The sequence below is a fragment of the Macrosteles quadrilineatus genome, unplaced genomic scaffold, assembly GCF_028750875.1.
Source record: "Macrosteles quadrilineatus isolate MER2022 unplaced genomic scaffold, UCM_ALF_1.0 Scaffold_51__1_contigs__length_872494, whole genome shotgun sequence".
NCBI classification, from domain to species: Eukaryota; Metazoa; Arthropoda; class Insecta; order Hemiptera; family Cicadellidae; genus Macrosteles; species Macrosteles quadrilineatus.
Genome location: NW_026542644.1, coordinates 37661 through 51994, shown reverse-complemented (window position 1 = coordinate 51994; position 14334 = coordinate 37661). Strand labels below are relative to the sequence as shown.

The 14334-nt window shown below is 37.0% G+C and overlaps 2 protein-coding genes across 2 annotated transcripts; one reads left to right on the top strand and one right to left on the bottom strand.

The window, feature by feature from the left end:
- Positions 1–2456: 2456 nt before the first annotated feature.
- On the bottom strand, positions 2457–5156 carry LOC129005985 (uncharacterized). The gene has a single exon (XM_054435065.1). The coding sequence runs from the start codon at positions 5154–5156 to the stop codon at positions 2457–2459; it is 2700 nt and encodes an 899-aa protein (XP_054291040.1).
- Positions 5157–5305: 149 nt separating this feature from the next.
- Positions 5306–10072, top strand: LOC129005984 (uncharacterized). The gene is made up of 3 exons (XM_054435064.1): positions 5306–5350; positions 7475–8610; positions 8989–10072. Exons 1-3 carry the CDS (start codon positions 5306–5308, stop codon positions 10070–10072), a joined length of 2265 nt encoding a protein of 754 aa, XP_054291039.1.
- The last annotated feature ends 4262 nt before the right edge of the window (positions 10073–14334 follow it).

Here is a 14334-nt window from a genome sequence, read left to right as displayed (position 1 = left end):
TAGCTAACCACATAGTAATAATATCAATGGCTTTGTTAAGTGTTTAATTTACTGTCTATGACTTTTTGTTGTTGTAACTGTAAACATACTCTTTTAACTACCTGATGACTTTTGCCTGTGCATTATTGTCTAACATCTTTCTTTATACCTGTCATATCCCAACAGTGGAGAGCTTAGAATGTATGTTGACTTAAGTTATTGAACCTAATGCACTGATAATAGCTCTATGTTTAGATTTACCAGTATACAACTTCTAATGTATCCTTTTTTTATACTGATGTTAAATTGGTATTATCTCTGGTTAATAGTGTAAACATTTAGTCATTCCTATATAGTGCTAATGATTATTTTCTATGGACACAGTCTACTGTCCTGATCACCTCTTGTCAAGGTCTATGCTTAAATGTCTAGATGATTTCTGAATGCTATGGTCAACTAGTTACACTTTTCAACAGAATTAGAGTACAGATGGGAATTGGTTAATATGGTTGCTTAAATCTACAGTAAAAGTTATATACCTACCAGGGATTATAGAGAAACAATTTGATTGTACCGTTTATTTTAGTAAATTTATTTCTTATTATGTGTTTGAAATTAGTTTTAGAGCAATGAAAACTAATCATTTTACGGACTTGTAAACATAGAACACCCATTATAAGGATAAATAAAGAACAGAAGATAAAAAATAAAATAAAGGTTGCGTATTCAATTTCTAAATATGTAATTAAACATATTATACCTGGAGTAGGAGGAGAAGGATGAAGAAGAGGAGAAGAAAGAGAAAAAGGAGGAGAAGGTGGAGAAGAAATAGAAGGAGGAAGAAAAGGAGAAGGAGTAGGAGCAGGAAGAGGAAGAGGAAAAGGAGGAAGAAGTTGATAAGATGAGGGAAATGGAGGAAGAAAAGGAGAGGGACGACGAAGGGGAAAAAGAAGAGGAGGAGGAGTATACTCATTTCAAGTAAATGGTGTTAAGTTAATGGTTTTAAAAATAATTTCCATGCTTAAGACTTTAGACGTCAACACTACCTAGACATATAATTAAACTATAGCTGCAACCTTTTTTAGTCTTATTTCAATTGTATGTAGCTGCCTAATCTCAAAAGAGCTTAGGTGACCCAGTTTCCACACCACGGTAAGCTGTTAGGCTAGGCCGTAGGGTCTCAGCGCGTTCTTTTTGTTAACCCAGAGCTTCACCAAGAGTCCTAACCTCTGGGGTAGGCTGCCCCAACCATCGCAGCTTACGGTGATGGCCACTCCATAACAGATTTGCCACCTCCCAATTTTTTCCCCTTTGACAAATGTAAAGGGTTATTTACTCGGTGAAGCCTTTCAATTAACCCTTTTTACCATTGACAAAGGATATTTTTCTTTTATATGTTTTTTTGTCTCTGTCAACCCGTTCATTTTAAAAGTCATCAGGCCATTTACTAGGCGAACCGTTCATTTTAGCCTACGACATTTTATTTACTAAGAATGACAGAGATTTTTTAATTTTTTGTTATTTTTTTGTCAGATTATAGTCCGAGGTGAAAGGGAAATTAGGTGACATGGAGGATAACGCAATGTTTTACGATTCTTAGGCTAACCTCCGTACCAGCCCCTGGACTTATGGGTTTTAAGCCTGCCTGTTGGGCGAGTACACACACACACACACACACTCACACATAGGGAGGATAACGCAATGTTTTACGATTTTTAGGCCAACCTCCGTACCAGCCCCTGGACTTATGGATTTTAAGCCTGCCTGTTGGGCGAGTACACATACTCATATACACACAAGGAAACACCTCGAACTATAATCTGGTATTTAAGGTGAATTATATATTTTTAATATTTATATTCTGATATAAAATTACATTGTTCCAATTTACTTTACTTTGATACATATTCCAACATTTTATTTGGTAGCTATTCTGGAGAAAGTTTAAGAGGAATATCTCATGTTCATAGATGCTCAAGGATTAAACTTGTTTTTAGGTTAAATGATTAAGGGTTTAATGTATCAACGATACCTGCTTGGTATGGAAACGGTTGTCACTTCAAGTTTTAAAACACCGGTCATTGATTCTATTTTAGCAAATATACTGTCAAAGTAATTAGAAAATGATGCTGATGTAAGTGTTGCAATAGGAATAAATGGTATATTACCAGATGTGTCTTCATATGTTAATAACGCCCCAATAAAACATGATGGGGGTGTGTCTTCTGTAATTATTCCTATAATATGGTCTGAAAATGCCCTTGGCCATACCAACACATCTATTGAATCAGTGAGAAAAAACTGAAACTCTGAAGTTTTAATACCAAACCTCTTACTTTCAATTATGTCTTTTCTAGACAGAAACCTCAGAAATACAGCCATTACAAGTGAGGAGATCACCAATGATACGTCTGTTCTCGCTGACTGTTACCGGTAAAGTGATTAAAAACATACTATGACACCCACCTATGTAAGGGTCAATGCTCCTGTTTTTTGTATCCATAGGGGAGAGTATCATGATCTCCTTCGTACTTTCTCTTTGGACCAGTTACCTTAAACTGTTTAACTTCATCTGTTGTTACAATATCTCTATATTTTGTTCGTCTAATCCTGTGCTCATCAATTTCAACGATTTTAGAAGCTTCACTTAAAACCATCTCTTTTAGTTTCCCAAAATTCAAAATTTTTGATGTTTTAATATTGAGAGTAAGCCCTTTGATTTTACAAACCGGGATAAATTTCTGTTGATTTGTCGACCAGACAAGGTACGCGTATGTTTTAGGCCCCCCAGAGACAAACTCAGTAATGTATGAGCCGGGTCCATACTCTACCAATTCATCGGTCATTTCGCCGAGGTAATCTCCTGTAGGCACCCTATACAGCCCTTCGTGGTAGTAATATATAATACTATCTGTATCCCAATATAGTACTTGATCTCCTAAGGCATCAAGGTGTTCATACAACTTTAGTCTAGCGTGAGCAGTAGTGAAGGCTGCCATAACTACATTTACAGTTCTTAAAGACTCACTAGCCTCTTCAATATTTTGCCAATTTACTAGCACAACATCTTGGTTAATAGCCTGAAAGTATTTTAACTTACCCTCAGGATTGGTTAATAACCGAAAGAACTCTTTGGCATCTCGGATGATTGATGTTTTCATCATATTTTCCCTTTGCCCAAATTTACCCCAAAAACTGTTTAGCATCAATTTTGCTACTGATCTTAAGCCCCCATTTTTAACAATATGTTCCTTTGTCATTTCTATACCTTCACGCTCAAGAAATTTTGCAATGTACTGTTTCTTATCCTCCTCAGTCTTACACCACCCAGGGTATCCAGATGCCTCCTGCTTTAGTTTTAAAAATTTATCAATAAACTCAGTGAATAGCCCTCCTTTCTCATATGTGGCTACCTCATACTCCCACAACTCATACATATCCTGTATAATGTAGCCTTTCTCTACAGCCTTCCTAATCTCATCCATTGTCCACGTCCCAACCAATGCTCTATCTTCACTCTCGTGAAAACAATCCCCCTGGTACATTATTTCCCCACATGTTCTGCAAAGAACAAACATCAATTTATCATGAACACGTGTTGGTAAAACTGGATGATACAAGTTGAAAGGAGGTAAGATCTTGCATTTCAACAGTCCATCTACTTCCATACCTCTCTTTCTACATTCCTTATTACCAACATATATAGTTGGATGACATATAGGATATTTACAGTATTTATTTACAAAAGGATATAGCGAGCAAACATCGACGTATTGAATAGTCTCTCCAGGGCCGCATTTATGGTAAGTTTTTGCGTTTCCTGTTCTACCTCCAAAGAATGCGTCTCTAGGATTTAATGGAAGTGTACTTAAAATAGGTAATTTGTCTAGATGGTTGAGTTTTTGATCCTTTTTCAGCTTATGGAATTCACATTCCCACATCTGCACCACATCTCCGAGCTTTTCAATTTTAGCTTTGGTTCTCTCGTAACGGAGATGAAGTGAATCAGAAGGGTCCTCTTTTAATGGGGTATCGCGATTATAGGGGAAGCATTTAGGGCACCCGTGCCAGTAACATCCGTGGAACTCGTATATGTTTTCGCCGTCAAACCCATCTACTTTCATCCCCTTTATAACAACCTCTTTACTACGTCCAGCATGATTGATTGTCACCCCACGTCTTTCCTCCTCCCAGGTAAGCCACTGTAGAGCAACAGCTGATTGGGTAGAAGACCGGTAACCATTTTTAGGGATCAGACCGATTGTATTTGGTTTTAGAAAGTTACGGCGAAAGGCCAGATTGCAGGCACTAGCAATTGTTAGGGACTCAAGAAATGGATCTACATTACATTGTTCAAGTAGCAATGATCTAAATTTGATACATGCCTGAGCTAAAATGTCAACGTCTGACATGCAATATTCCAATAATTCTTTTTTTAAATTAAATTCATACTTTTTAGCAGCCTGTTCATTGTACCATTTGTCAAAGTCATTATGGGATTTCTCAAACATGGATTCGGGACAGTAGTACTTTTTATCAGGCATAGGGCCTATGTAATTTTGATTTGCTACTGTATTGAACAAATGTGGGAAGTAACCTTTCTTCTTTTCAGGTGGTAAGTCAAAAGCTTTCGGTAAGGCAGATAAGGACATGGGAAAGTAGCTAAGGGAGTCAATAAATCTAACGTTAGCCACCTCCATCAAAATAATTTTAGTTCCTCTTGGGATGATGTTTGGTGTGAATTTTGTTTCTTCAAGGATATACCTAAGTATAAATTGAAAGTCAAACCCTTGTCCGTTGTGTGCAATTACACAGACGTTTTTGAATTGTTTGCGGGCTTCCATTACATAGTTCATGAACTGCCTAACAGGATTGCTATCAAATATTTTATAACGTTCCGAACAAGATTCACATTCACCCCCATTGGTGCATTTGAAACAAAACTGTTGTGAAACACATAAATTCACTTTATGTAACTTAGTCTCGGGATCTGAGGGTAGGGACTCATCTTGGCGTGTTTCCAGATCAAAGAAAATAAATAGGTAGTCACGGTCTTTTGGGCTTTTCTTGTCTATCTGAATGTAACATTTATGATTGGGATCTTTAAATGTACCACAAGGGTGACAATATACCTCTCCACACACATGAGCCGATTTACGTTTAGTCTGGAATATCATTTTTTCACACCCTCGGCAGAATTTAATTGTTTTACAAATCTGTCTCTGATGGGCAATAAAGCACCGTTCATTTTTGAAAAATCGGTTACAATAGCGGCAAGATATGCCGGCATCTTCCTCTACACAAGGAGGTGAGAAGGTGTGACAAGATGGACAGATGTTCGAGCAGCGGTGCTCACCTTTATGCTCATAGGGTATGTGACATGCGTCACAAAAGTAACCACAGGCAAAAGCGGCTGTTAAGTTTGTAATTACATTATAATGGTTATCATGGTACAATAAGTTGATTTTAAACTTTGCTTCACTATTACCGCCAGAGAAATATACATTCCGGCCTTTGCTATCGTAATTATACACAGTTATTTTATATTTCTTTAAGTGTGCCTGGAACTTTTCAAGTTCAGGGATACCTGACCCCTCTTTAGGCATTTCAACTCTAGCTTTAGCTATAAGTTTTTTTGCCCTAATTGTCTGTCGCAAGCACTTGTCTTGACGAATACCTCGAATTTGAGGATCCATTTTTACATATGCTTTACCCACTACTATTGCTCTAGCTAGACATAAGTTGTCAGTGTTATTTATTACTACTATCCCCTTTCTTGCTTTACATTCTTCATTAAATGAATTGTACATTCCCGAACGCACTCTACCCCTGCCTACAGGAACATTGACTCTAGAAACACTTACTGTAAACGTATCACTACTAGTAACTGACTCTGAGTTACTTTGAATGGTACCCCCAAAAATAGCCCATAATGAATCAGCTGTAACCTCGGAGGCTAGTTGTGGAACAACATACCCAGGTTCTTTAGATTTCAAATTAATAGAGGTAAGAGTAAACCCTAAGTAGTCAGTTGGTGAACAGTCGTGTTTAGATTGTTCTACTATTTGCTCAAGGCCCTTGCGTATCCACTCTAATTCAGATACACCTTCCGGAGGTTCAGTAAATTTAAAGGTAGTTTTCCATCCATAAAGCCTAAACTTTGGCACAAATGTTCTGTTTTCATCGATAAAAGTAACGGGGCCGGTAGATTTATGAGAACCTTTTTGGCAAACTCCGTCACAGGACTCCATAATATAAATGTCTAAGGATAAGTTAAGAGCTCAAAACACGTCTATCCCCAGCAAAGTCAGATGATAGTCTAAAGTAGCTGGTCTATCCACGCTATATATACGGTACTGTAAGCGACGGTGCTGCCTCCAGTGGCAAAACATCAAACTACAACGCAACTCAAACTAGCGACTCTAGTGGTAAAACATGGAACTATGGTGACAACACCACCATTGTTTGATTTTATTATTTTAGTTTGTTACCAGTTGGTGAGCAAATAGTAGAACAATCTAAACACGACTGTTCACCAACTGACTACTTAGGGTTTACTCTTACCTCTATTAATTTGAAATCTAAAGAACCTGGGTATGTTGTTCCACAACTAGCCTCCGAGGTTACAGCTGATTCATTATGGGCTATTTTTGGGGGTATCATTCAAAGTAACTCAGAGTCAGTTACTAGTAGTGATACGTTTACAGTAAGTGTTTCTAGAGTCAATGTTCCTGTAGGCAGGGGTAGAGTGCGTTCGGGAATGTACAATTCATTTAATGAAGAATGTAAAGCAAGAAAGGGGATAGTAGTAATAAATAACACTGACAACTTATGTCTAGCTAGAGCAATAGTAGTGGGTAAAGCATATGTAAAAATGGATCCTCAAATTCGAGGTATTCGTCAAGACAAGTGCTTGCGACAGACAATTAGGGCAAAAAAACTTATAGCTAAAGCTAGAGTTGAAATGCCTAAAGAGGGGTCAGGTATCCCTGAACTTGAAAAGTTCCAGGCACACTTAAAGAAATATAAAATAACTGTGTATAATTACGATAGCAAAGGCCGGAATGTATATTTCTCTGGCGGTAATAGTGAAGCAAAGTTTAAAATCAACTTATTGTACCATGATAACCATTATAATGTAATTACAAACTTAACAGCCGCTTTTGCCTGTGGTTACTTTTGTGACGCATGTCACATACCCTATGAGCATAAAGGTGAGCACCGCTGCTCGAACATCTGTCCATCTTGTCACACCTTCTCACCTCCTTGTGTAGAGGAAGATGCCGGCATATCTTGCCGCTATTGTAACCGATTTTTCAAAAATGAACGGTGCTTTATTGCCCACCAGAGACAGATTTGTAAAACAATTAAATTCTGCCGAGGGTGTGAAAAAATGATATTCCCGACTAAACGTAAATCGGCTCATGTGTGTGGAGAGGTATATTGTCACCCTTGTGGTACATTTAAAGATCCCAATCATAAATGTTACATTCAGATAGACAAGAAAAGCCCAAAAGACCGTGACTACCTATTTATTTTCTTTGATCTGGAAACACGCCAAGATGAGTCCCTACCCTCAGATCCCGAGACTAAGTTACATAAAGTGAATTTATGTGTTTCACAACAGTTTTGTTTCAAATGCATCAATGGGGGTGAATGTGAATCTTGTTCGGAACGTTATAAAATATTTGATAGCAATCCTGTTAGGCAGTTCATGAACTATGTAATGGAAGCCCGCAAACAATTCAAAAACGTCTGTGTAATTGCACACAACGGACAAGGGTTTGACTTTCAATTTATACTTAGGTATATCCTTGAAGAAACAAAATTCACACCAAACATCATCCCAAGAGGAACTAAAATTATTTTGATGGAGGTGGCTAACGTTAGATTTATTGACTCCCTTAGCTACTTTCCCATGTCCTTATCTGCCTTACCGAAAGCTTTTGACTTACCACCTGAAAAGAAGAAAGGTTACTTCCCACATTTGTTCAATACAGTAGCAAATCAAAATTACATAGGCCCTATGCCTGATAAAAAGTACTACTGTCCCGAATCCATGTTTGAGAAATCCCATAATGACTTTGACAAATGGTACAATGAACAGGCTGCTAAAAAGTATGAATTTAATTTAAAAAAAGAATTATTGGAATATTGCATGTCAGACGTTGACATTTTAGCTCAGGCATGTATCAAATTTAGATCATTGCTACTTGAACAATGTAATGTAGATCCATTTCTTGAGTCCCTAACAATTGCTAGTGCCTGCAATCTGGCCTTTCGCCGTAACTTTCTAAAACCAAATACAATCGGTCTGATCCCTAAAAATGGTTACCGGTCTTCTACCCAATCAGCTGTTGCTCTACAGTGGCTTACCTGGGAGGAGGAAAGACGTGGGGTGACAATCAATCATGCTGGACGTAGTAAAGAGGTTGTTATAAAGGGGATGAAAGTAGATGGGTTTGACGGCGAAAACATATACGAGTTCCACGGATGTTACTGGCACGGGTGCCCTAAATGCTTCCCCTATAATCGCGATACCCCATTAAAAGAGGACCCTTCTGATTCACTTCATCTCCGTTACGAGAGAACCAAAGCTAAAATTGAAAAGCTCGGAGATGTGGTGCAGATGTGGGAATGTGAATTCCATAAGCTGAAAAAGGATCAAAAACTCAACCATCTAGACAAATTACCTATTTTAAGTACACTTCCATTAAATCCTAGAGACGCATTCTTTGGAGGTAGAACAGGAAACGCAAAAACTTACCATAAATGCGGCCCTGGAGAGACTATTCAATACGTCGATGTTTGCTCGCTATATCCTTTTGTAAATAAATACTGTAAATATCCTATATGTCATCCAACTATATATGTTGGTAATAAGGAATGTAGAAAGAGAGGTATGGAAGTAGATGGACTGTTGAAATGCAAGATCTTACCTCCTTTCAACTTGTATCATCCAGTTTTACCAACACGTGTTCATGATAAATTGATGTTTGTTCTTTGCAGAACATGTGGGGAAATAATGTACCAGGGGGATTGTTTTCACGAGAGTGAAGATAGAGCATTGGTTGGGACGTGGACAATGGATGAGATTAGGAAGGCTGTAGAGAAAGGCTACATTATACAGGATATTTATGAGTTGTGGGAGTATGAGGTAGCCACATATGAGAAAGGAGGGCTATTCACTGAGTTTATTGATAAATTTTTAAAACTAAAGCAGGAGGCATCTGGATACCCTGGGTGGTGTAAGACTGAGGAGGATAAGAAACAGTACATTGCAAAATTTCTTGAGCGTGAAGGTATAGAAATGACAAAGGAACATATTGTTAAAAATGGGGGCTTAAGATCAGTAGCAAAATTGATGCTAAACAGTTTTTGGGGTAAATTTGGGCAAAGGGAAAATATGATGAAAACATCAATCATCCGAGATGCCAAAGAGTTCTTTCGGTTATTAACCAATCCTGAGGGTAAGTTAAAATACTTTCAGGCTATTAACCAAGATGTTGTGCTAGTAAATTGGCAAAATATTGAAGAGGCTAGTGAGTCTTTAAGAACTGTAAATGTAGTTATGGCAGCCTTCACTACTGCTCACGCTAGACTAAAGTTGTATGAACACCTTGATGCCTTAGGAGATCAAGTACTATATTGGGATACAGATAGTATTATATATTACTACCACGAAGGGCTGTATAGGGTGCCTACAGGAGATTACCTCGGCGAAATGACCGATGAATTGGTAGAGTATGGACCCGGCTCATACATTACTGAGTTTGTCTCTGGGGGGCCTAAAACATACGCGTACCTTGTCTGGTCGACAAATCAACAGAAATTTATCCCGGTTTGTAAAATCAAAGGGCTTACTCTCAATATTAAAACATCAAAAATTTTGAATTTTGGGAAACTAAAAGAGATGGTTTTAAGTGAAGCTTCTAAAATCGTTGAAATTGATGAGCACAGGATTAGACGAACAAAATATAGAGATATTGTAACAACAGATGAAGTTAAACAGTTTAAGGTAACTGGTCCAAAGAGAAAGTACGAAGGAGATCATGATACTCTCCCCTATGGATACAAAAAACAGGAGCATTGACCCTTACATAGGTGGGTGTCATAGTATGTTTTTAATCACTTTACCGGTAACAGTCAGCGAGAACAGACGTATCATTGGTGATCTCCTCACTTGTAATGGCTGTATTTCTGAGGTTTCTGTCTAGAAAAGACATAATTGAAAGTAAGAGGTTTGGTATTAAAACTTCAGAGTTTCAGTTTTTTCTCACTGATTCAATAGATGTGTTGGTATGGCCAAGGGCATTTTCAGACCATATTATAGGAATAATTACAGAAGACACACCCCCATCATGTTTTATTGGGGCGTTATTAACATATGAAGACACATCTGGTAATATACCATTTATTCCTATTGCAACACTTACATCAGCATCATTTTCTAATTACTTTGACAGTATATTTGCTAAAATAGAATCAATGACCGGTGTTTTAAAACTTGAAGTGACAACCGTTTCCATACCAAGCAGGTATCGTTGATACATTAAACCCTTAATCATTTAACCTAAAAACAAGTTTAATCCTTGAGCATCTATGAACATGAGATATTCCTCTTAAACTTTCTCCAGAATAGCTACCAAATAAAATGTTGGAATATGTATCAAAGTAAAGTAAATTGGAACAATGTAATTTTATATCAGAATATAAATATTAAAAATATATAATTCACCTTAAATACCAGATTATAGTTCGAGGTGTTTCCTTGTGTGTATATGAGTATGTGTACTCGCCCAACAGGCAGGCTTAAAATCCATAAGTCCAGGGGCTGGTACGGAGGTTGGCCTAAAAATCGTAAAACATTGCGTTATCCTCCCTATGTGTGAGTGTGTGTGTGTGTGTGTGTACTCGCCCAACAGGCAGGCTTAAAACCCATAAGTCCAGGGGCTGGTACGGAGGTTAGCCTAAGAATCGTAAAACATTGCGTTATCCTCCATGTCACCTAATTTCCCTTTCACCTCGGACTATAATCTGACAAAAAAATAACAAAAAATTAAAAAATCTCTGTCATTCTTAGTAAATAAAATGTCGTAGGCTAAAATGAACGGTTCGCCTAGTAAATGGCCTGATGACTTTTAAAATGAACGGGTTGACAGAGACAAAAAAACATATAAAAGAAAAATATCCTTTGTCAATGGTAAAAAGGGTTAATTGAAAGGCTTCACCGAGTAAATAACCCTTTACATTTGTCAAAGGGGAAAAAATTGGGAGGTGGCAAATCTGTTATGGAGTGGCCATCACCGTAAGCTGCGATGGTTGGGGCAGCCTACCCCAGAGGTTAGGACTCTTGGTGAAGCTCTGGGTTAACAAAAAGAACGCGCTGAGACCCTACGGCCTAGCCTAACAGCTTACCGTGGTGTGGAAACTGGGTCACCTAAGCTCTTTTGAGATTAGGCAGCTACATACAATTGAAATAAGACTAAAAAAGGTTGCAGCTATAGTTTAATTATATGTCTAGGTAGTGTTGACGTCTAAAGTCTTAAGCATGGAAATTATTTTTAAAACCATTAACTTAACACCATTTACTTGAAATGAGTATACTCCTCCTCCTCTTCTTTTTCCCCTTCGTCGTCCCTCTCCTTTTCTTCCTCCATTTCCCTCATCTTATCAACTTCTTCCTCCTTTTCCTCTTCCTCTTCCTGCTCCTACTCCTTCTCCTTTTCTTCCTCCTTCTATTTCTTCTCCACCTTCTCCTCCTTTTTCTCTTTCTTCTCCTCTTCTTCATCCTTCTCCTCCTACTCCAGGTATAATATGTTTAATTACATATTTAGAAATTGAATACGCAACCTTTATTTTATTTTTTATCTTCTGTTCTTTATTTATCCTTATAATGGGTGTTCTATGTTTACAAGTCCGTAAAATGATTAGTTTTCATTGCTCTAAAACTAATTTCAAACACATAATAAGAAATAAATTTACTAAAATAAACGGTACAATCAAATTGTTTCTCTATAATCCCTGGTAGGTATATAACTTTTACTGTAGATTTAAGCAACCATATTAACCAATTCCCATCTGTACTCTAATTCTGTTGAAAAGTGTAACTAGTTGACCATAGCATTCAGAAATCATCTAGACATTTAAGCATAGACCTTGACAAGAGGTGATCAGGACAGTAGACTGTGTCCATAGAAAATAATCATTAGCACTATATAGGAATGACTAAATGTTTACACTATTAACCAGAGATAATACCAATTTAACATCAGTATAAAAAAAGGATACATTAGAAGTTGTATACTGGTAAATCTAAACATAGAGCTATTATCAGTGCATTAGGTTCAATAACTTAAGTCAACATACATTCTAAGCTCTCCACTGTTGGGATATGACAGGTATAAAGAAAGATGTTAGACAATAATGCACAGGCAAAAGTCATCAGGTAGTTAAAAGAGTATGTTTACAGTTACAACAACAAAAAGTCATAGACAGTAAATTAAACACTTAACAAAGCCATTGATATTATTACTATGTGGTTAGCTAAACAGAAAACTGTTAACACACAAGGATTATAACAGGTTTTAATGTAGGTAGCAACAAGTTATACAGTAAACAGCTGCTGAGGTGGTGCATAAATGTGTATGTTGATCCATGAAAATATCAACAGGAAGTTACACCAGAAACCACAATCGATGGTGATAAAGTCAACACATATCAGTATTAGTTATCATATGTACAACTCTATAAAAGTTATTGTGTATTAGAACAGTACAATTATTAAGTGTAATACAATGCAGTACAAGTAATAAGTGGGTTCAGTACAGTACAGATGTAATACAGTGCAATACAAGTGTAATACAATATATTACAAGTGTGATACAGTACAGTACACATGTAATGTACCAATTTCAAGTTACAAGGATACAGGTAATTAATTTAAATCAGGTTACATTCATTACCATAAACTTGGTAAATTACCCTATTTGTTTCTTGTTATTCAACGTTTCAATAATTCAAGCACAAGTGATAAAGCTTCATCAACACTAGTTTAATTCCAAAAAGACTTGTTTTAGACTGTATACATAACTAAGGTTCAAAGTTAAGGTTATGTCACAGCTGATTAATTTGGCAGAAACATATTACACAAGAAATACCAGATATGAAGATGGGTATTAGTAAGATACAAACCTATAACCTCTGGGATCATAGTTCACACTACTCCCACTTCAATACTAAAACTCAAAGTATTAACCCAACCAGATCGGTGACTGATAGGATTCGAACCCACAACCTCTGAATTGAGGTAGTGCATAGATATAAAAATTCGGATGTTATGCCAGAAAGATGAAGTCATTCACTTATCAGATTTACAACACTCCACAAAAGTGATAGTATATTAGTTGGGTGTATTAAAATACATTACAAGTAATAGTAAAAAGTACAGTACTCATTTTTTAATATGTTGGTGTAATCTTTTGTAGTAAATCTTCAGTGCCGGTTCGTTAGTCTCATAGTAATAGTTAAATTAAATGTTACAGTGATACAGATAAGTCTGTAATGGTTACCATTAATAAATCATTTAAGTAAGGTTATCGTCATTAATATAGAACAAGCTTTATCAGGTATTCTGTAGATGCTTTGTTAGTCAATATATCATTAAATCAAATTACACTGGGCAAATTTCATCGAGACTAGCGCTCCAGTGTCACAAATATGAATGAATAGACTTGGTATAATACAGAAAGTGAGGTTATGTTACAGATACAATCTTGGCATGGAAATTCACAGCTGATTAATTTAGCAGGTACATGTTACAAAACCATAAGAAATACCGGTTATGAAACAATTAGATACTAGTAGGGTTTAAGCCCTAGACTAAACCACTAAACTCTCTATACCATACTAAAACTCATTTTGACCAAGAATGAAACAATCAGTGGCTGGTAGGACTCAAACCCTCGGCCTCTGAGATTGAAGGTCTACACTACTACAGCTACAATACAACATCATACCAAAATCAACATATCACCCCGACCTGAAATAAACATTTAGTGACTAATAGGATTCGAACCCGCAAACCTCTGGGATCAAAAGCTCATACACAGATAGGAGACTACAATACAACACCGAAAATCAACATATCACCCCAACCGGAAATGAAACATTTAGTGACTAATAGGATTCGAACCCGCAAACCTCTGGGATCAAAAGCTCATACACAGACAGGAGACTACAATACAACACCGAAAATCAACATATCACCCCAACCGGAAATAAACATTTGGTGACTGGCAGGATTCAAACCAACAAACCTCTGAGACCAGAGGCTCATACACGGCCAACTACTAG

Bases quoted from the DNA above. Each gene is read 5' to 3' on its own strand.
- LOC129005985 (XM_054435065.1), bottom strand. From the start codon at position 5,156: ATGATATTCCAGACTAAACGTAAATCGGCTCATGTGTGTGGAGAGGTA.
- LOC129005984 (XM_054435064.1), top strand. From the start codon at position 5,306: ATGGACAGATGTTCGAGCAGCGGTGCTCACCTTTATGCTCATAGG. The intron at 5,351-7,474 runs GTATGTGACATG...TGTTACATTCAG, and splicing joins CTCACCTTTATGCTCATAGG to ATAGACAAGAAAAGCCCAAA. The intron at 8,611-8,988 runs GTGGGAATGTGA...TGTTCTTTGCAG, and splicing joins CTCGGAGATGTGGTGCAGAT to AACATGTGGGGAAATAATGT.